The 20,170-nt window shown below is 54.1% G+C and overlaps 7 protein-coding genes and 1 non-coding gene across 8 annotated transcripts; 5 read left to right on the top strand and 3 right to left on the bottom strand.

Moving 5' to 3' along the window:
• Window positions 1-1,077: 1,077 nt before the first annotated feature.
• On the top strand, window positions 1,078-3,304 carry BZA05DRAFT_427310 (uncharacterized protein; the record flags this gene model as incomplete). The annotated part of the gene is made up of 4 exons (XM_051486051.1): window positions 1,078-1,204; window positions 1,267-1,419; window positions 1,481-3,201; window positions 3,251-3,304. The coding sequence occupies 4 exons, from the start codon at window positions 1,078-1,080 to the stop codon at window positions 3,302-3,304; spliced, it is 2,055 nt and encodes a 684-aa protein (XP_051335616.1).
• A 1,486-nt stretch (window positions 3,305-4,790) lies between these two features.
• BZA05DRAFT_343521 (UV radiation resistance protein and autophagy-related subunit 14-domain-containing protein) lies at window positions 4,791-6,361 on the top strand (the record flags this gene model as incomplete). The annotated part of the gene is made up of 2 exons (XM_051481084.1): window positions 4,791-5,261; window positions 5,312-6,361. Coding segments are annotated over 2 exons (1,521 nt in total), but the record flags the coding sequence as incomplete, so codon positions are not given.
• Window positions 6,362-6,695: 334 nt separating this feature from the next.
• BZA05DRAFT_410301 (glycine cleavage H-protein-domain-containing protein) lies at window positions 6,696-7,469 on the top strand. The gene is made up of 3 exons (XM_051484881.1): window positions 6,696-6,912; window positions 6,985-7,053; window positions 7,122-7,469. Exons 1-3 carry the CDS (start codon window positions 6,792-6,794, stop codon window positions 7,442-7,444), a joined length of 513 nt encoding a protein of 170 aa, XP_051335614.1. The 5' UTR covers window positions 6,696-6,791; the 3' UTR covers window positions 7,445-7,469.
• A 415-nt stretch (window positions 7,470-7,884) lies between these two features.
• BZA05DRAFT_t273 lies at window positions 7,885-8,000 on the bottom strand. Its single transcript has one exon. It is a non-coding gene; the product is annotated as a tRNA-Gln (tRNA).
• Window positions 7,886-8,826, top strand: BZA05DRAFT_178868 (uncharacterized protein). Its single transcript, XM_051479283.1, has one exon. It carries the CDS (start codon window positions 8,099-8,101, stop codon window positions 8,669-8,671), a length of 573 nt encoding a protein of 190 aa, XP_051335613.1. The 5' UTR covers window positions 7,886-8,098; the 3' UTR covers window positions 8,672-8,826.
• A 67-nt stretch (window positions 8,827-8,893) lies between these two features.
• Window positions 8,894-10,667, bottom strand: BZA05DRAFT_421995 (lung seven transmembrane receptor-domain-containing protein; the record flags this gene model as incomplete). The annotated part of the gene is made up of 2 exons (XM_051485766.1): window positions 8,894-10,507; window positions 10,599-10,667. The coding sequence occupies 2 exons, from the start codon at window positions 10,665-10,667 to the stop codon at window positions 8,894-8,896; spliced, it is 1,683 nt and encodes a 560-aa protein (XP_051335612.1).
• A 2,876-nt stretch (window positions 10,668-13,543) lies between these two features.
• Window positions 13,544-17,295, bottom strand: BZA05DRAFT_359021 (uncharacterized protein; the record flags this gene model as incomplete). Its single annotated transcript, XM_051481459.1, has 8 exons — window positions 17,102-17,295; window positions 16,772-17,051; window positions 16,509-16,701; window positions 16,203-16,439; window positions 15,972-16,145; window positions 15,297-15,903; window positions 14,011-15,234; window positions 13,544-13,614 (listed from the first exon to the last, which is right to left on the bottom strand). Coding segments are annotated over exons 1-8 (2,799 nt in total), but the record flags the coding sequence as incomplete, so codon positions are not given.
• A 715-nt stretch (window positions 17,296-18,010) lies between these two features.
• Window positions 18,011-20,056, top strand: BZA05DRAFT_410293 (uncharacterized protein). Its single transcript, XM_051484880.1, has 3 exons — window positions 18,011-18,287; window positions 18,377-18,657; window positions 18,730-20,056. Exons 1-3 carry the CDS (start codon window positions 18,083-18,085, stop codon window positions 19,687-19,689), a joined length of 1,446 nt encoding a protein of 481 aa, XP_051335610.1. The 5' UTR covers window positions 18,011-18,082; the 3' UTR covers window positions 19,690-20,056.
• The last annotated feature ends 114 nt before the right edge of the window (window positions 20,057-20,170 follow it).

Below are 20,170 nucleotides of genomic sequence, written 5' to 3'. Positions count from 1 at the left end.
CCTTCCATCGGTCCCTTCGTCGCGCTCCCTTTCTTCGTCTCCCCTCTTCGCGTGTGTGTTTGTTTGTGTGCTCTATTCTGTCTCCCTTTCTCTCCTTCCATCCTTCGATTCTTCCATTCTAATTCTATTTGCCGACCGACCGAGCTCAGCCTCCGCCGCCTCACTGTGCAGCAGTAAGCAGAGCTGATCGAAGCAAGGAGCTTGCCTGTCTGCTGTTCAAGGTTCATCAACAGGTTGTTGCGCTTCTTCCCTTCACCGCCGCGACAACCGGAACACAGACAACAACCAACATACGTAGAACACCAACCAACCCGACGACGACAACACCCTTACACACTTGATACGCACCACATCCACCAACCAGTCCAACCAGCCAACCAACCAGACCCACCGAGCCAATCCGCCGTCCCTTCCCTTCGTTTCCCCGTGCTCTTATCGCAGCATATGCGTATCGTTGTCGTCGCCGCTCTCGTCCATTCGTAACCGCTGCTGAAGAATAGTCTCCTTCCCGCCGGCCCCCCAGCAATTGTCCCTTTCTCCTTTCATTTTCTTCTTGACAGCTCTTGAAATCATCCACCCGACAATCACAGCTATGCCTCGTCCAAATATCGTCCGAGCCGGTAGGATAACCCCCTCCACTCCTAACTCCCCCCTTGAATTGAATCTCCCTACACTGCATCGCTCCCGATAAGCTGGTATCCTACCCGTCATTCCGAGACCACCCAATCTCCGACTGGAGCTGCGGCTGCGGCTGCGGCTGCGGCTGCGGGGAGAATTAGCTTTGCCTTCCCTCTGCCCCTCCTTACCTCTCTCCCTCCCTCTCTCTCCTCACCTTTCCCCTGGATGTAAAGACGAAGCACGCGACTAAATCATGACATCTTCGTGCACCTATAGACACCCTTGACCTACAACATCGCGATGCACCCGCAGCGCAAGACCACTCGCACATGCCCAGCGATCCATCGAGCACTGCGAACGGCTTCGGCGCGTCGGCGTCACAAGCGATCCGGACTGTAGTGGAGGAGCAGGCGCAGGCACAAGCACAGGCCGGCGGCGGGTAATGGCAATCACCAGCAGATGGGACAGCAGGAGGGCGATGAGTTGGATCGGGAGTTGGCGGATGCCGAAGTCGCGGGCGACGACGGTTTCGAGGATGATGAGGATATGCTCGACAAGATGTCGAGCTCGCCGAGTATCGCTGATGGTGCGATTCCTGTTCCGCCGCTACTCGAAGGGATCTGTGTTAATGCTTGCAACGGATTGTAGAGGATATCGATTTCGAGATGGTTTACGCGCTGCATCACTTCAATGCTACCGTCGAGGGCCAGGCAAACGCGGCCAAGGGCGAACATATGGTGCTGCTGGATGACAGCAACTCGTACTGGTGGTTGGTGCGGATAGTGCGCGATTCCTCGATAGGTACGTTTGGCTCCCCGTCCTGCCTGTTTGCTGAGCCGTCGCTGAGCTTGCGTCACGATAGGATATCTACCTGCCGAACATATCGAGACTCCCACCGAGCGTCTAGCGCGATTGAACAAGCACCGGAATATCGACCTGGCGGCCAACATGCTGAGCGATTCCGTACACGAGAAGAGCCGTAATCCCCTTAAGAAGGCGATGCGCCGACGAAATGCAAAGACGGTGCAGTTCACGGATCCCATATACCACGAAGCTTCCGAGTACGAATACAGCTCGGAGGAGGAAGAGGGTGCCGAGGGTGCCGAGGGCGAAGGCGAGGATGATGGCAACATTGAAGTCCACGACGATGCTGACGAGGCGGAAGGAAGCAAGGCGGCGGGACCTGTGAAGAGGGATAGTGGGGAAAAGGACAGGGCGGCCAGGCCGACTGTCAGCGTCCTCAACCCTCCCGGGAGCGAGGCGCGGGTAGCTGAAGCTGCCGTGAAGAGGGAAAGCGAGGAGGGCGTGAAACTGCGACCCAACCCGACTCCGTCAGCTATACGTCATCCCGACTCGGCCATCTTCCGCGACGAGAACACGGGAACCAAGAAGCTCACGCTCACGCCCAACCTCCTGCGCGACGACGACATCGTTGCCGCCCCGACCAAACCGGAAGTCATCAAAGGCGGCCGGGTCTCGCTGGACCGTGAAGGACGACAGTCGAACCGGGCGGAAGATGTCATCTCGCCGCCGACGACCCACAAGACGGCAACCAGACTCAGGAAGGGAAGCGTCCTGGGCAATCTGTTCAAGAAGCGGAACAAGAAGGGGAGGAAGGACGAGGAGGAAGAAGTCGAGGAGTGGTTGCAGTCTGCTGCGATCGGAGGTGGAGGCAGCCAGGAGAAGCAGTCTATCGACAGCTCGAGATCTGCCTCGCAGGATTCACCGAACGGTCGGGGAGAGGAGACGAGGAAGGATAGGGAGGATGCGCAGATCAGGGACGAGCAGAGGAGGCAGCAGGAGAGACAGCGGCAACAGAGGGAGCGGGAACAGCGGGAACGGGAGGCCAAGGGAAAGCAGGCTGCGGCTACTACTGCGGGAACGATCCGGAGAGTCGATTCGGAAACGAAGGAGGCTCAGTCTCCTATCTCGGAGCCCAGGCAGCGACAGCAGCAGCAGGCTGGTCCTTCGGGTACAACTCCAGTTGAAGACAAACGGCCCGAAAGGGAGCAACTCACTCTCCGGACGGATCAGACTGACAGGTCATCGCCAATCACTTCTCCGACCGAAACCAACTCGCAACACCAGAGCTACCAGAGCTACCAGCCCTACCGACAGAGACTGTCTGAGGATAGCAAGCCAGGGAACTCGCCGCAGCGGTACCAATCGGCGCAGCAGGATTATGGTCAAGAGAGGGAAAGAGCGGTGGACAGACTATCGGAGTCACCGGAGCAAATAACATTCCACGATGCGGCCGAACGACCGGACTTACTTGTCGATACATCCTCTGGTGCGGAGTCGAATGACACCCCGTCGCCCATCAATTCGACACCCGAGATGATTGACAGGTCCTCGACGTTCGACACGACCACCACGTCGCCCGGAACTGGGGTGGAACACCATACCATCACTAGGACCTGGTCCGACTGGAGTCTGCGGACGTACTTTGAGGACGACAACGATGTCAGGGACATGTTGATTGTGGTCCAGCAAGATAAGGGCGACGTGCCGCAGCAGAAGCAGCATCCACAGATTGCGCCGCTCTTTGCAGAGTCGTCACGACGACTGGAAGATATAACTAAGGTATGTCTATTCTTTTTTAGTATGAGGCCTCTATACTGACGATTCGCAGCAACTGGATGGCATGCTGGGAGAATGGATGCAGCGGCGAAGAGCTCGCGCATGATGAGCTCGATACATACCTTGACAGGTTTTTCCTATCTCCGTTTTTCTTTTGGGTGTTGGCATCTTTCCGCTTTTTCTCTTCTCTACGGTTGTCTCATTTCATCTACCTGGAAGGCTTTCTCTTTTTCTTTACTTTACTCTTGTCATAACGGCCGCTTACGAACACCCTGGAAATGAACCCCTCTGTTTTCTTTTTGGTAGGGGACTGCTTTGCTTTGCTTTCTTCTATTCTTTTACTTTAGCAAAATTTTATACTTATACTTGTTGTATTGCTCTTTTTCTGTTCTGCGCTTCTGCGTGAAGGGAGGCTACCTACCTATAGCATTTGTCTCTTCCGCCTTATTTAACATTTTGTCTTCGCTTCGTTTTCGTTTTCTGCTTCTTTTCTGCTTCTATTCATTCGGGCTGGATTCTCATAGTTTTAGGTTGGGGGGGGGCTTTGTGGTTGGTTCTAACTATTCGCATCTCGGGTGCTTCTGTTCTCTTCTCTTTGAGTGTCGATTCTTCCTGAGCTGTATTTCTGGATGTTCCATGATCGTGGATGGGGATGGGGGGATGATAGGGATTGATGGGGGTTAATTGGATTGAATTTGTGCAGAATTTGCAGAATCTGCGGATGGTGGTTTCTACGTGAAGTGGGAATAGAGGTACAAATTCGTCGTTGCAGATTCGATATCATAAATGAGGCGAGAGGCGAGGCTGTAATCGATGCTGCATACTGTGGCCTCGGTCGATGACGGATGATCCCCGATGCCGTAATCCTGGCTCAAGGCTGAGCCGCCAGCCTGCCAGTGAACACACACTTGTCCTCGACTCCTCGCGCGCTTGCGCGGTCCGGTCCGGTTACCAAATTCTAATCCTAATCCCAATCCCAATCCCAGCTCCCTACCTACTCTACCCACCACCGACCAGATCCAGAGCCAGAGCCAGAGCCAGAGCCAGAGCCAGATCCAGAGCCAGAGCCTGAGCCAGAGCAAGAGCGAGAGCCAGAGCGAGAACCGGAGCGAGAGCTAATTCCAACCTCCGTCACCACTCACCACGCTCTACACACCTCACCTAAGGCTACATAGTTAGCAAGCAGCACCACCGCCTCCGCCACAACAGCAGCAACAGCACCAAACGATGCCCTCAGAAAGCGACGGATTGAGCAGCACCGCCACAACCACCACCAGCGCGCCACGCCCGCCACGCCCGCCAACGCTGTTGCGCACTGTGCGCCCCCCCCTCCCCCCCTCCCCGCTCCCCCCGCTCCTCTCCCTCGTGATCCACACTGACAGTGACAGAACCGCCGCCTCCGCCACCTCTCCGGCATATCACTACGGAACCTCGGCGATCCGTACGGCTGCGGCGACAGCCGCAGCAACGACATCCGCGACAGCAGCGACAACCTGCGACCCCCAGTGGTGGAAGACGGCGACGGCGAGGACCCGCGAAAGACGCGCACGCTGCGGCGGCGCTCGACAAAGAGCTTTGGTCCTGCCGAGCTTCGGCGGTGGGAGAGTGTTGTGTCAAGGCGTCGGGGGGATGTGTTTTTTTCGCTGCATTTACCTGCTGCGTCGGGGGATGGGGAGGGGGAGCAGGGGGAGCAGGGGGATAAGGAAGGGGAGCCGCTCTACGTCAGCGAGGTGATCGCCAAGTCGATGAACGCCGATTTCCAGTGCTTTGACCTGGCGGAGTGTGGGCCTGCGGTTACCAGGTTGGAGAGGGTGGTTATCCGCGTATGGGGCGGTGGTGCCGCGGAGTGGAAGCTGGTCGTTGAGGCGGACGTGTGTCTCGCGGGCCTGGTGCATCTGGGCGAGTCACTTGAGGACTGGCGAACCCCGCTGCCGAGGAATGCGGTTGTTTGGCAGCTGGTCGATGGTGTTTACACTAGCTTTTGGGATGGGGGGGCGGAGGCACCAATGGAGCCTGCGGCGGCGACGACGGAGGGGATGGGGGAGAGGGGGAACCCGGCGATGGTGCGTGGAAATGTGTCAGTGATGGGTGCGGATAGGCTGATGGTTGGCAGACTACGAGCTCGTATGATGCGCTCATGAAGCTTAATACCCTGTCGGATTGCATCCAGGACGCGGTCAATACCTCGGCGAAGCTCACGGCGCAGACTTCCGATATCATCGTTCTGCAGTCGAATGCGTTGTCGCTCCCCCGAGCTGTCGAGCAAGCGGCAGAGCACAAGTCTACGGTTCTGAAAGCTGTCGCGTCGGAACGGAAGCGCCTCGAGACGTCGAAGCGGAAATTACAAGACCTCACTAGCTCGCTGGCCAACCGGCGGGCGGCAATGGAGAGCGGCCGCGAGACGCAACAGGTCGGCGAGCGCTATCTCGACGACAACCAGACGACCCTCGAGCGCTCCAAAATCGCGCTCTCGTCCACGCGCGAAGCCATCTCGGCGCAGCAGAAACGTATCGTGGCAATCCTAATGGAGATCTACCCCATCGCGCCGCACCCGTCCGGCGAAGCCCTCTCCTTCACGATCCGCTCGTTGCACCTGCCCTCGACCAACCACGAAGACCACGACGAAGCCACCATATCCGCCGCACTCGGGCACGTAGCACATCTGGTGTACCTACTGTCCTACTACCTCGGCACACCGCTCCGCTACCCCGTCAAGCCCATGGGCAGCCGCTCGTTCGTCCGCGACGACATCAGTGTGATCCAGGGCGCGCGGACATTCCCGCTGTGGATCAAGGGTGCAATCTACTACCGCTTCGAGTACGCGGTGTTCCTCATCAACAAGGATGTGCAGCAGCTCATGAGCCATGTCGGTCTCTACTGTGTCGACATACGACACACCCTGGCCAATCTGAAGAGTCTGGGACTGTTCGTGGCCAGTGGCGGTGTCAGCGGCGGGCCGGGTGCGCCCGCTGGGAGGAATATCAGCAGGAGCTCTACCCCCGTGCCGCAGCAGCCGTCGCCGCTGAGGAACGGGAACGGTAGTGCTTCGCCGTCGCCGCCGATGCCGACACCGACACCGCCGTCGAAACCACAAGGAAAGGAACAGCTATTGGCGGTTAGGCCGACTCGGCCGTATTCGGTGTTTGCGGGGAGAGGAACATAGTGGGCGCGATTGGGAATGGGAATGGGAATGTGGGTTGGGGTTATGGCGTTTTCCTTTCTAGTGTTGTGGGTTATGCGGTGCGATGTGCTTTTGATGTGTATGCTGTGATGTACTGGTACGGTGCGTACGTTGTTTTACGGTGCTGTCTGTTTGCTTGCTTGCTATGGCGTTTCTCTGTTTCGTTTTAGGGCCGGGAGAGGGGGAAGGAGAGGGATAAGGATGCATACATGCATACATAGAAAGAAAGAAGGGCCGGCCATGCGCCAAGCCGAGCCAGAAGAAGAAAAGCATATGCCAGCGATAACCGAATTTAATTCAAGATACCGGTCGGTATCGGTTCCTTGCGTGCGTCACATCCCCCACCAGCCGTGTCCTCCCTCACTTCTCGTCCTCCTCCCTTCAACCACCACCACCACCGACGCAAAACACAATGGCCTCCTTCGCGCGTACCATCCTTCGCGCGGCCCCGCGCCTCGCCGTCGCCGCTGCCCCCCGAATCGTCGCCGTCCCAAGACTTACCCGCGGCTTCGCGGGAACAAGTAACCTTAATGGTACATCACCTTGAACGGCACACCCTGAAGTAACACGACCGGCAGACAGGCTGACGCAAACCGCAATCGCAGAGATTGTCAAGAAATACACCTCAGACCACGAGTGGATCAGCCTCGACACCGCGTCCGACTCCAACATCGGTTTGCACCACGCTCCCCCTCCCTTCCACCCCTCACACTCCCACCACTACTAACCCCCCCGCCTGCAGCGACAATTGGCATAACGACGTACGCGGCCTCCGCGCTCGGAGACGTGGTGTACGTCGAGCTTCCTGAGGTGCCTTCCGCCGCAACGACCGGCGAGCCCGTGGGTGCCGTCGAGAGCGTCAAGTCTGCCAGCGACATCCTATCCCCCGTCGACGGGGAGATTGTTGAGGTCAATGCGGCGCTCAACGAGAAGCCGGGAACGATCAACCGGGCGCCGGAGGGCGAGGGGTGGATCGTTAAGGTTAAGGTTGAAGGGGGGGTTAAGGCCCTGGAGGCGGAGGGATTGATGGGTGAGAAGGAGTATATGACGTTTGTGGAGACGTAATGGGGAGTTGAGATCGAAGAGGGAGGGGAGGGGTGGGGAAGGCTGGGGTGGGTGCATGGTGGTGAATTGAAACTGGAGCGAAATCGAGTGATATGCGGGTGTGGATGTGGGACTCGTGTAAATTCTCGGGAGTGCCAGGGTGGTATGGTGTCGTTGAGGATTGTGGTATAATTCATGCACAGTGAGAGGAGCTTTACGTCGATTGTTTGCTTCCATATTTCCCGCCAATCCTTCATAACCGCGATACTTCAGGTCTGAATGTTGGTAAAGATTTTCACAGCACATCACTCACCACATCCCAAAATCGCTTTACCGACAGGCTTCGGCCTCTGTCTCTCGAAGGAGCACTCATCCCGTATGAAAAATTGCATCCATCTTTCCATAGCATGCCATGGATGCAGCAAAACAAAAACTCTCACAGCCTGAGCTGTGAACTCAGAAGGTCTCACTGGGAATCGAACCCAGATCTCCGGAAGGAATTTCTTCGATCCGCGGTTTTTGCCCTGTTGCCAGGGTGAATCAAAATCCGACGTGCTAACCATTACACCATGTGACCATTCGATGGATATTAACCACCGCCGGGCATTATGTTAGTCTCGCCCCACCTCTTTACCAGCTACCCACCCACATCCACACACACCAACACAGAGAGCAATGACGCAGAACCTCGACACGACCGTCCTCCTCGCGCTCGCAAGCGACATCACGCACTGCAGCTGCGCGCGCACAATACACGAAGTGCATCCGGCGCTCGCGCGACAGATGCAAGACGAAGAGGACGACGCGCTGCTACCGCGCCTGGTGGTGCTGCTGCAGGACCGCCCGCTGATCGTGTGCGCGGCTGCCCGCGACCGGTTCCTCGCCATCGTTGCCGGGCTGGCGTCGGAGAGTGAAGCGGCTAGGGCACAGGGAATGTTTTCGGGGGAGGTGCCCGGGCTGGAGGGGCTGCGGCTGCCAGTAAACGTTGTTGAGGATCACGTCCTGTGTGAGGGCGATCCGGAGGTCTACGTGGCGGTTGTGGGGAGATTGGGGGAGGATACGCTTAGTCGTGCGGTGTTTGTGACGGGATGGGCGATGGGCGTGACGACGGTTACGTGCAATAAGGCGGTTGTGCGGAGGATTAGGGCGGCGGTTGCGCGTGCTGGGGAGGGCGTGGTGGGGCCCGAGATGCTGATCGTGGGGTGTGCGCGGAGTTTGGTCGGACGGCCGAAAGCGACGGCTGGATGAGTCTTCACGGGAAACTTGATTGCAGCCAAGCTCGCTCGCTCACTACGAGTATCGCGTAGATACCAAACAGAAGACCACAGACGCGCAATTGGTACAATGAAATACAGCCAAAGAATATGAAAAAAAAAACCCCATAGAAGGATGTGCTCGTGCAACAAATGAAACACATGCCTTTCCGCCTCGCTAACCGTCTCATCTCATCTCAACTCAATGTAATCCCCTTCACTCTGCTTTCTTACCACCAGTCAACCGTGTTGTCTCGGTGCCCTTCTTCTTCTTCCCCTCCTCATCACTACTGCTCTCCTCATCGCTCATGACCTCACCATCACTCCACCCATCACCCTCGCCAACCTCAAAGATTGGCTCATCGACGCTCGGCCGACCCCTGTTTGTGTTCGTCGCTGGCGCAGCCGGCGGAGGCGTCGGCCTGGCAGCACTACCCTCTCCCTGCAGCGCCATGGACCTCAATCCCGCCTGCGCCTCCAGATCCTTATCCCTCCTTGCCAGATCCTCGTCCTCGTCGAGTTCGCTTCCACCACCGATGCTCGCGATCTCGAAGCCGCCGTCCTCATCCTGCGCCAACTCGTCACTCATGGCAAAGCGGCGATTATTAGCCGTAGGCCGCCACAGGTATGCGATGACCGCCAGATCGGTGAGGTACACGAGGTTGAGCCATCCGTCGAGCACGAACCACCGCGTCTTCCAGTGCGTGGGCACGAAGTCGGGCGACGAGTGGCCGGCGAAGGTGAGCGAGTTCAGGAAGAAAAAGCCGAAGATCACGAAGATGCTGGTCAGGAGACACCACCACAGCCGGCGGTACATCAGGCCTTTCTGGTGCTGCTTGCGCTCCTCGAGCTCTTTCATCGTGAGCTTGAGCGAGTTGAGGGTCCAGACGTAGAAGGCCGTGAGGGTGGCGGCGAGAGGGAGGATCACGAGCATTACGAAGGGTCCCGCGTTCTCCGGTGTGATGGTGAGGGACGCGACGGCGTATACGACGCCAAATACGAAGTGCAGGATGGCTAGGATGCGGACGTATTTCATCAGTGCTCCGAGGGAGGGCTTGACGACGCCGTAGCCCATGCATACGATCAGCAGGAGGAAGAACGAGAATGAATTCCGGCCGGCATTGAGGACTGCCACGAGAGTCATCAGAAACTTGGAGAAAGTGTTTTTGCCGTGGCGGTTCTCGTAGTCGTAAAAGACCCAGGTGATAGCCATCTCGAGTATCAGGAAAATGACGATCGCTGTGATGTAGTTCTGCACCGGGAGGATGTCGTGGCGGTGCTGCACGTACAGGAACGCCCACAGCGCTCCGACAACCGCGTACACAATCGTGAGTCCGCCGTAGAACGCCAGCTTGGGAATCTGACTCGCCGGTAGCTCGCCGTAGGTATTCTGGAACGTAACGACACCCGTGAATTCCTTCTCCGCGTCGGCCGGCGAATACGCCACCGTCCAGACGCAATAGTATCCGGTACGCTTGATAGGATAGTAGATGGGTGTCTTATCGGCAAGGTGAACAGCCTTGGTGAAGATGCTCCCGCGACTGGTAGTATTCGTATTCGCCGCCAGGATGAACTCCCCTTCATGCCCCGCACGGCACAGGCTAGCCTTGACGTTCTCGGGTGTGCAGATGTAAGACTTCTCGCGGCGGTCATCGGGCGATGTGAAGCGGCCGAGATACGGCTCGTCCTCAAACTCGAAAATCACCAGGCTGACGATATCGTCGTGGCTCTCCGACGGTGTGAATCGCACAGTGATTCCCGGATCGATGGTGCCGCCCCATGCAGCCTTGTTATACATTCCCGCACATTGCTGCTGTTCATCGCCCGTGTTCTGATGGGTTCGGAATAGCTCGTCAGTAACAGCCGGGAGAGCCGCGTATGCGTGGCGGGGGGACCATCTCCGCCTCTCTCGGCGCACATACCAGGGCAAATTCGTTGGCAGCAACAAAGGCCGCACCCAACACGACGGCCAGAAGTTTCCGGCGTAGCATAGATGTTTCTTCGGATGGTAGCGGTGTATGTGGTGTCGGTGGTGGTGGTGTTTGGGTGTTGTAGGCTTTTTTTTTAGAAGCTTGCTAGAGCTCCGTCGTTGTGTCGTGCTTGTCGTCGTAAGTTCGTTTCAGGAGAGATGACAAACGCTTTGTTTCAATTGCGTGGCGGGCCCTAACCCCGCCACTGTATACTCTAACAGTACGACGCGGCCCGCGTTCACGCATTCTATTGGAGACACATCACTGAGACCCTTTTTGAGGTAGAGTAAATATAATTAAGTCAGGGCACGGCGGCATCGACTTTCGGAATTGATCTTCTTACACGCAACACAAGTCTCCACCGTTGTGCGCCGCAATCAATCCACAATTCTATGTGCACACCGAGTTCACACGGAGACTGTCCTGATAGATTCCAACCGTTTCCAAAACTTCCTGACCGGGGATTGTTCCATAGGCCGGCGTGGTTGCTTTGCTTTGCTCATGGTTTGGAGGCTTCAAACGACTAGAGTAGTTAGCACAATAGAAGAATGTTAGATTCGTTGATGGGCTGCTGCCGCATCTTGAAGAACGATGTGCTTTCAATTTGATGGTGTGGTTGCCATGACAACGTCACACACCAGTTGCATCGTAGAGGTATCACGTGACATAACTAGAAACTACTTTTGAAACCGCTTCAGTATGGGAGTATGGGACTGTCGAAAGTGCAGCGAGGGGAAATTTTCAGGGTCTGTGTTTGTGTTGATGGGAGGAGTAGGGCTGGAAGGTGAGGAAGTGTAAATTGTCTTTGTGTGGTTGTTATCACTCGTATAGGTACATTGTTCATCCTCGTTGTACCGGGTAGAAATTCCCCGGTGTTCAGCCCATTACCAGAACTGCAGACAGGATCAGGAAGAGTGGGTACATCGCCATAGTCCAGACCAGCGGCATGCCCCGGTGTCCGAAATACCTGGCGTTTTTGACGCCGGAATATGGCACTTTGAAGAAAGCCCCGGAACAGACTTCACAGGGCCCGCAAGTGATCACCAAACAGGAGCAGTTATTAACGAAGTCCATTTCTTCCCGAGGGGCAAAGGGTGAAGAAGCGAACCCACAAGCAAAGAAACCCGATGGCACAATATAACAGATTTATATATGGAACGGGCTGTCGTGCAAGTGCTACTACATGGCGCCGGTGCCTACTCTAAGCTTTACCGAAGACTAGAAGCCGGTAGTAGGAGAATGGGCTACCAACTTAGCTAGCCATTTCACTGCCCTGACCCTGTCCTATCATGTTCCAGCTGTCTAACCACCGTCTCAGGCCCCCAAGTCAGCCATCCCTCTCGGGGGACACGGTATGCCTGTAAATAAAACTGCAAAATATGGAGATAAATCCGAACAATATTTCCAGTGGTCTAAATCGGCACGAAGTAACGATTCTTATGCTCTAAAGTACCGTGGGAAACTGTGGCATCTTCCCTGATATTGTGTGGATGTTGTGATATATCACTCGTCATGCTTCAGTCACGCTATTGCTTGTTCTATTGCTTTTACTTGGCAGTGTCGAGTCTTCATGCGAGTATCTACATATCATAGCCGTCAGACTCGTTTCCCTTTAGCACGCAAGGCAATATAATTGACTGTATATTCATCACTATTCCCAAAAAAAATCGGGAGAGCGTTAATGCGAGTGATTTACTATGAACAGCACCAAGACCTATGAATTCATCACCAGGGACTTTGGACTGAAAATCGCCGGGATTAAATTCGCCAGCTCGAAAACAAACGCTATACTCCCCCGTAAAATACCCAAGTGAATAATAATCCCCTACCGCACCGGAACCTATCCCAAGATCCATCCATTCCTCGACTCAAATCTCCGCCTACAATCCTGACCCGTGCACGGCACTTGCATAGCTGTCATTACGCTTCGGTCCGGAATGATGTTCGATCGAAAAGCTCTATAACGATGAAACGTAGGAACCCTTTCCCTGTCTTCTAGCCCGATAGTGGTAGTCTCCACGCTGAATACGGAGTCAGCAAAGGTTGCTGGAAGTATCGGACCCCGCCGCCAACTGATGGAAGGATATCCACCTACATACCTTGGATCATCGCCGTTACTCCAGTAGGAAGATAGCCGCGGACGCAGCTAGAGACATTCCCTCCCGCAATGCCGAAGTGAAGATGCTCGCCAGGAATAAATACAGTGCAGTGTACATATGTATAAAGGAAATGAAACCCTCCACACGATAGCCATCACAAGAATCGAGAGCAGACGCGAAACATCAACACGTACATAGAGAATCCATCAGAAATCCTCCGTATCCTCACACTTGCATCCATCCCACCCATCAAAGGAAAGTAAAAGATGAAGATGTACTACCATAAATCCCAAGAATGGCGGAAACACCCACAATCCCACAGCAGCATCCAAACACCGTTCCAAGTAACACCGGCGCTCACCAATATGAAGATCCCCCGACATACCGGTTATCAGGATTCATCGTTTCGTACCGCTTTTACGCTTAATGTGCTCCAACGGGAGGTTTTTTTATTGCAACCGGGTTTTAATAGTAGTTTACTCACGTCGGTGTGTCCCTTCTGTATAGCGGCTTTGTATGGAGTTTCGCCATGTCCATTTTCTACATTGATATCGGCACCGGCTTTTAGAAGCCGCTCAGCCACATTCAGGTAACCTCCGCGGGCAGCGTAATGGAGTGCAGTCGACCGATATATATCTACTTCGTGAACATCGGCACTGGCTTCCAGAAGCCGTCCAACAATATCCAGGTGGCCTTCACGGGCAGCGTAATGGAGTACAGTCGATTGAACTCTATCTACTGCGTGAACATCGGCACCGGCTTCCAGAAGCCGCTCAACAATATCTAGGTGGTCTCCACGGGCAGCGTAATGGAGTGCAGTCAACTGACTAGAATCTTCTGCGTGAACATCGGCACCGGCTTTTAGAAGCCGCCCAGCAACATCCGGGTGGCCTTCACGGGCAGCGTAATGGAGTGCAGTCAGTCGATCTTCATCTACTGCGTGGACATCGGCACCGGCTTTTAGAAGCCGCTCAGCAACATCCGGGTGACATTCGTGGGCAGCGTAATGGAGTGCAGTCCACTGACAGATATTTGCTGCGTAAACATTGGCACCGGCTTCCAGAAGCTTTTCAACTACATTCGGGTGGCCTCCACTGGCAGCGTGATGGAGTGTAGTCAAACCATTGTGATCTTCTGCGTGGACATCGGCACCGGCTTCCAGAAGCCGCCCAACAATATTCGGGTGGCCTGTACCGGCAGCGCAATGGAGTGCAGTCCACCGACTGTTATCTTCTGCGTGAACATCGGCACCGGCTTCTAGAAGCTGCTCAACAATATTCAAGTGACCTTCGCGGGCAGCGTAATGGAGTGTAGTCAAACCATTGTAATCTGCTGCGTGGACATCGGCACCGGCTTTCAGAAGCTGTTCAACCACGCCTACGTGACCTTTCGCTACGGCATGATGAATCGATCCGTCTCTATCGCAGAGTTTACGATATCGGTCTAGGTACAGTCCCACAAGCGTCCCATGACCAAGTGAGCAGGATCGGCGAAAGGCTTCAGGGCTTGGTCCGAAAAGATTATCGTATGTAGTAAACCCCGTTCCTACTTCGTCCATAATCAATCTGAGTAAAGCTGAGTGGCCGTTCTTCATGCACCAGTGGAACTGTGTAGCATAATGGGGTCCGTCAGGATTCTCCCCTAGCCAAGGTATGTCCCCGAGGTGCGATTTGCGTAGCGTTAATTCCGTGAATAGCTTCCAAGTCCTTCCGCCGTCGTCCTGGCTGTCTGGCGAGACCTCGGAACAGTGATCGAGCCAGTACGTGGCGACATATTTAAGGAGACGATACTGGCGTTTGAGGGTATCCCGTTGTGAGTGGAGTTTCATGGTAGATTGAAGTAAGGCTTGAACATCCACTGCCGGTACCTTGGACCTTCCCCAAATTACTTCCGTTGCAGCGTTCCATATAACTCTTGTTGCCGGATTGGATTGGACCATCCACGGTATCCACCGAGCGGGCGACGTCTCGAGTGCCGATTTCTTTGGCACAGCCGCGATCTGGGTCTCGAAATCGGGGAGACTCAGATACATAAGGCAGATCCTGGCGATATGTATATTCACCTTGCGGAGGAGTATCTGAAAGTCCGAGCTCGCTGCTGTAGACTGCAAGAATTCTACAACAGTGTAGTGTGCGAACTGAACGATATCGCCAGTCTCAGTATGTGCCACTGTGAGTAAGCTCCCACAATTCTGGATCATCCTAAGTTTGCTATTTGGAAGGCGACAACGGCACTGAGCCCATAGCGTATCGGTGGGTTCGAGAGAGATTGCTTCAGTCAGCTCATCTAACGATAAAGGTCGCCTCGCGCCGGCAACCCACGTAAGGATCTTTTTGGCTATGTCGGGTTTCCTTTGTGAGAATATCTTCTTCAGAATCCGAGCATATGTTTCGTTCAAGCCTAGTGGCAGAGACCGAAGCACCTTGCGGATGTCGTTGTCGTTGTTTTCATCGCAAATTTCGTTGAGCTGTAATGTCACCCACAAGAACCTAGTTACCGCCTCGGGGTTAGTTCGAATCAACAGCCTTTTCGAGGAGGGATATGTACATACATTCCATCCGATCCGCGAACCAGGGCGTCTTGTATCTCTTGTATCATGGATGGTTTCCCCACAACCAAGTTTCCTTCTTCCACTCTTGTCTGCAACTCCGCTTTCACGAAAACTCCGATATCCGTGGACTGTTGAGAAGAGTCCAACGATATCTTGAAGAATTTCTCCACCGATTGAGATATGTCGCCATCCTCACGACTGGAAATAAGGACCTTGATTCCGTTCTTTCGAATCGTGGTGAGTTTCCGCAGGTAGAGTAACAAGCGCCGTCGCTCGTGATCACTGCACTCGTCCAACCCGTCGACGATGAAATATGTATTCGCAGGAAGCTGCGCCACTTTCACCAGGGTTTCATACAGTTGATCCATCGTTGGCTCGACGTCTAGAGCACCGAAGTCTCTCGCTAGCCCGTCTTCGAGGTCCTGGGGTGTCTTGGTAAACACAGTCAAAATTTGCTTGATGAAGCTACTCAGGACGGTGCGTATTTCCAAAGACTGGCGGATAGCAAAGTCGCAGAAGAAATAGCATATCATGCTGGGTGTCTGGCCCTGCTGTGAGAAGATATAATCGATGACACCGGTCACAAGTGTAGATTTCCCAGATCCAGCTGATATCATGTACTTTAGATAACTTATAATGCCTAAAGAAGTGCGCGAGAAATAGGGTAACACTTACGGATTCCATAACACCACAATCCACTCGAGCAGTCTCCTTCGAACCATTTTTGGAAAACGGGAGTTGTTGATAACCATTGACCGGTACCCGGGTGGCGTTGGGAGCGAGCTCTCAGGAAAGTGCTCCTGTGGTTGTAATCCGATATTTTCTCTAATAGTCGATGGCGCTTTTTCTCTTGAAGATGCGGTCGGATGTCAGTTTCAGTTTACCCACTTGCATGCTTGATCTCACCCTTTTCCTTGATATCCTGTTGCAACCTCCATTCTCGGGATTCTGCCCGGTGTTCCGATTCGATGGCCCGAAGTCTAGTTCCCTCGGTACGATACAAAATGCCGGCTTGTCGATCCCGTAGTGCAGCAGTCTCGGACGCGATGGTAAGCTCTCGGTCAATTGTTTCGGATTGATCACGAAGGCGGTTCTCCAAATCCGGAAATTGGGCTTTGAACGGTTTCCACATCGCCCGCAGGCCTTCACACACGCAGGGTCAATCCAGTTCTCATTCATATAGGAGAGTTGACAAAGAAACGTCGAACCCACCATTAGTCCTGAGAAACGCAAGAGCCTTGGTGCAGAAACAGATGACAGTGGAGTAGAATGCGCAAACGGCATCACAAAGTTCGGCAGAGCTGGGGTAGAGCTTTTGGATCCTATCGAAGACGGGGCATAGTTCTCCAAGCCGCTGGTACATCTCGGAGAGCTTGTCGAAGTAGTCCCAGAGATTCATGGCCATCTGGCACAAGTAGGTGTCAGTACTGAATCTGCTATAGCTATTTGAACCAAGTTTGAGCTCGAATATATACCAGTATAACCAGCTTGACGCTGCCCCATACCAAAGCGGAGATCTTTGGCTCCGCTGAAACGAAAGTGTCGACTATCGTAGTAAACTGCTGGAGTGACTGCAGGAATTTCTGGATTCTCCGGCTGCCGTACTTGTGCTTCGGCTTTTTCCCATCGATGATCGCAGTGAGTTCGACAACACTTGATGCCGATGGTCCCGAGAATCGCAACAGTTCTGAGAATTCCTGTGGACTTAGTAGTCCATGAAATTCGCGAAGAGCGGCCTTGAGGTTGGCTTGTCCACTGTGCTAATCAGCTCGGTGTGGGGCGCGGCCATGCACCTATGCACCTACTCGTTTCCTGCCATCTTTCCACCTTTATCACCTTCGAAGTCGTTTAGTAATTTAGTTGGAATAGGCGTGATTCTCGGAGTAGGTAAATGGTGGTAATGAAAACTGCTGAGGGGATCTAACGATAAGATATATTCAGAGGAAGCAACGTGAAGATAGAAGCAGTCTACCTGCACGCAGACGGGTGGGGCTCAAGTGCAGCGGCTGAGTGCTTCCTATCGCCATGGGCTTCATTGGTTCCACGATTGTCTTGGAAACTGCAGCACAATGCCAGGATAAATTTTGGACTCAAGTTTGCTGCGGTCTGAGAGTTATTGAACTTCGCCTTGCAATCTCACTGGGAAGTGTTCCCACCGTTGAAGTACAGACGTTGATCAGCCCATGTGCATTTCTTGCCTACGTTAGGTGGTCCTTGCTTGAATGTGCTCTTTTTTTGGCGGTAGATTTCGGAGAAGTACTTTTCTGTATGTTCTGCAACAATGTGTGAATGGTGACGCTTCCAGAGATGCTTGGCAAAATAACTCCGCAGTCTAGAGTCTAGTTATCTTGTGATGGGAGCTGGTGGTATTTATAGGTACTTAAGGTATATCAGCGGCCCGCGAATGTGACTACCTAGTTGGTTCGCCAAAAAGCTTCCTATCCATTCTATCCGCCCCCTGGTGATAATTGGTAAGTCGGAGGTACCTATTGATGGTTTCATTGTCAAAAGCAGGTCGCAGTGCTACCGGTACGGCACAGGCGTTAGATGGTAGTTGGTAAGTATGATACTTGTGTAAGAAGTATCTAGTTGTGGACGAGTAACCTATCGAGGTTATGCATGGATTACCGTAGTGAAGTGTCAAGTGCACATCACGTGCATCTCACCCATGCTCTTCAAGGTCCACAATCACCCACAGCCTTCTTTGTCTTCCTCATCTCATCGCATTCGCAAGACATCTCCATCGGCCATCAGCCATCTGCTCGCCAACCCAACCCCAAGCCGTCATGTTCGAAGCGCAAGCCCTCTTGCCCGGACCCGCCGATAAAGATGTCGAGGAATGGCCACTCCTTGAGCTCTCCGACGTGTCGGTTGTCCGTTTCCGCCGTGGACATCCGGAAGAGCTCGTCAACCTGTTCGACGTGACCGAATTCGGGCCGTTTCGCGTTAAGGGGCGATTGGGACCTACCCCTCGTAAATATAAAAAACTCGGTAGCTACGCCTTTCTGTTCCCTGGTCGCGAGTGTTGTCCCCTGCTTTCTTGCGTGGTGGCTAATTGCGGTGATGGCGGTTGGTGACAGTGCGCACTCCTGATGCCCTCACGCAGCATATCATCATTCCCAAGGTCGTTACGTTTAGCATGGAGCAGATAATACGGAAGGGCAGCGACGTCATGGAGACGGTGATCTGGGTCCTCGGTGGCGCTGCATGGTACCGCATCTCCCCCGCCCCGGAGTATCGAGCACATTTCGCGACGCTGGTCGAGAAGGCGAACGCATGGCTATTCATGAGAGAGAGGTATGCCAAATTTCATGGGCGTGGTAAGCCATTGAAGGATACTGTCATGGACATGTTCAAAGATGTAAGTGACCCTCGCGATCGATTGCTTTTGCCCGAGATCCGGAGGGAAGAGAAGCTAATTTGGAACCAACAGTACATAGGAGTCGAACCGGAATGTCGAACGGCAAGAGCGGCATCTAAGATCTTCGAGACGCATCATCGATTCCTGCTATTCATGATGTTGAAACCCGAGAACGACGCGGAGATGTGGAAACGTTCACCGATTTTCTTACACTTTCAGCAGGAGCACGAGGAAACGGTGTTGGAAGTCATGATATTTTACGGACATTTGAAGAAGGATAGGCTGGAGCCCAAACGGAACCCGGCCTTCGAAACGCCGGCGGTCGATGACGGAGACGAAGAGGAAGACGACGAAGAAGACGGCGACGAGAGTGACGATGATGATGATGATGGCATGGAGTGCACGCCTGAACCTTTGGAGGAACAGACCGGAAAGACAGTGTCGTCTAAAGGCCGATCGATCCTGCGGCCGAGCCGTAACGAAATACCCATCGAACCCCCAAGTCCTGAGAGCTACCCAGTGCTTGACGATGCCTCACCGATCGAAACACGGCTGAAACGGCGATGTGACTCAGACACCATCGTTGTCGCCGGTGAAAGTCGGTTGAAGCGGCAAATAATGTCTTCGCCGTCCGAGTCCCCTCCTCCGACGCCCGACATCAGCGAGTACCGACGCGGTGGAAACTTAGAGATGTCCAAAAGATCCATGAAATCGACAGGACAAGGCACTAGGAACTTGGGTGCACGGCTTTCGATGTTGAGCGAGGATTCGTACTGGAAATGCACGCTCGACGGGCTACGGTGCAGCCACGTAGTGCCGAACGCAAAGACGCGCGATGGACGACACGCGATCGAGCAGCACTACGCATTTCATGGCCGAGTCATGGCGGAGGCGATGCAGACGATCGACATGGAGACACAGACCAGCTCGGGAGGCGGATACCGCGTCGATCATCTCATGGACAAGATCCGCATGATGAGCCAAAAGTGGGAGCAGAGCAAACCTTCCCCACTAAAAGGGCTGGGCGAATGATGTACAGGTGATGAGGCTTTGCCCGGCAATGCAGTTGCACATCGACTACCAGCATCTCGCGCATCACTTCGCGGCGGGTTCGCGGGTGATTAACGATGATTATGACGGATGTCCGATAGCAAACATACGAACTCACGTCACCTTTAACGCGGTATTTGTATGGCTATCACTAGAGACCGCAAGGGATTGTCACCCTTTGGCGAGGAATTTCTTGGGCCGACATCTGGAGTTTTTGTTTGGCAATGCCATCATAGATACATTTTTTGGAGTCTTTAGGGAGTTTATGCTGGACTTTGGGTGGGGTTTGCGGGTTGTTTTGGTGTTGGAAAATGTACAGTTACTATATCGACTTTCAATTCCTTTTATACCGATCCATGACCCATTGAAAAGCTTTAGTTATTGTGAGGATGCGAATTTATGGAAAATGGTGAGTACGACACGTGCCACCGACGACAATTGCTGCATGGGCAAGGGACCGCGG

The sequence above is a fragment of the Tricharina praecox genome (assembly GCF_024521635.1).
Source record: "Tricharina praecox strain CBS 144465 chromosome Unknown BZA05scaffold_32, whole genome shotgun sequence".
Classification (NCBI taxonomy): domain Eukaryota; kingdom Fungi; phylum Ascomycota; class Pezizomycetes; order Pezizales; family Pyronemataceae; genus Tricharina; species Tricharina praecox.
Note: the sequence above shows the minus strand (reverse complement) of the source record. Positions and strands in the feature narration are given on the sequence as shown.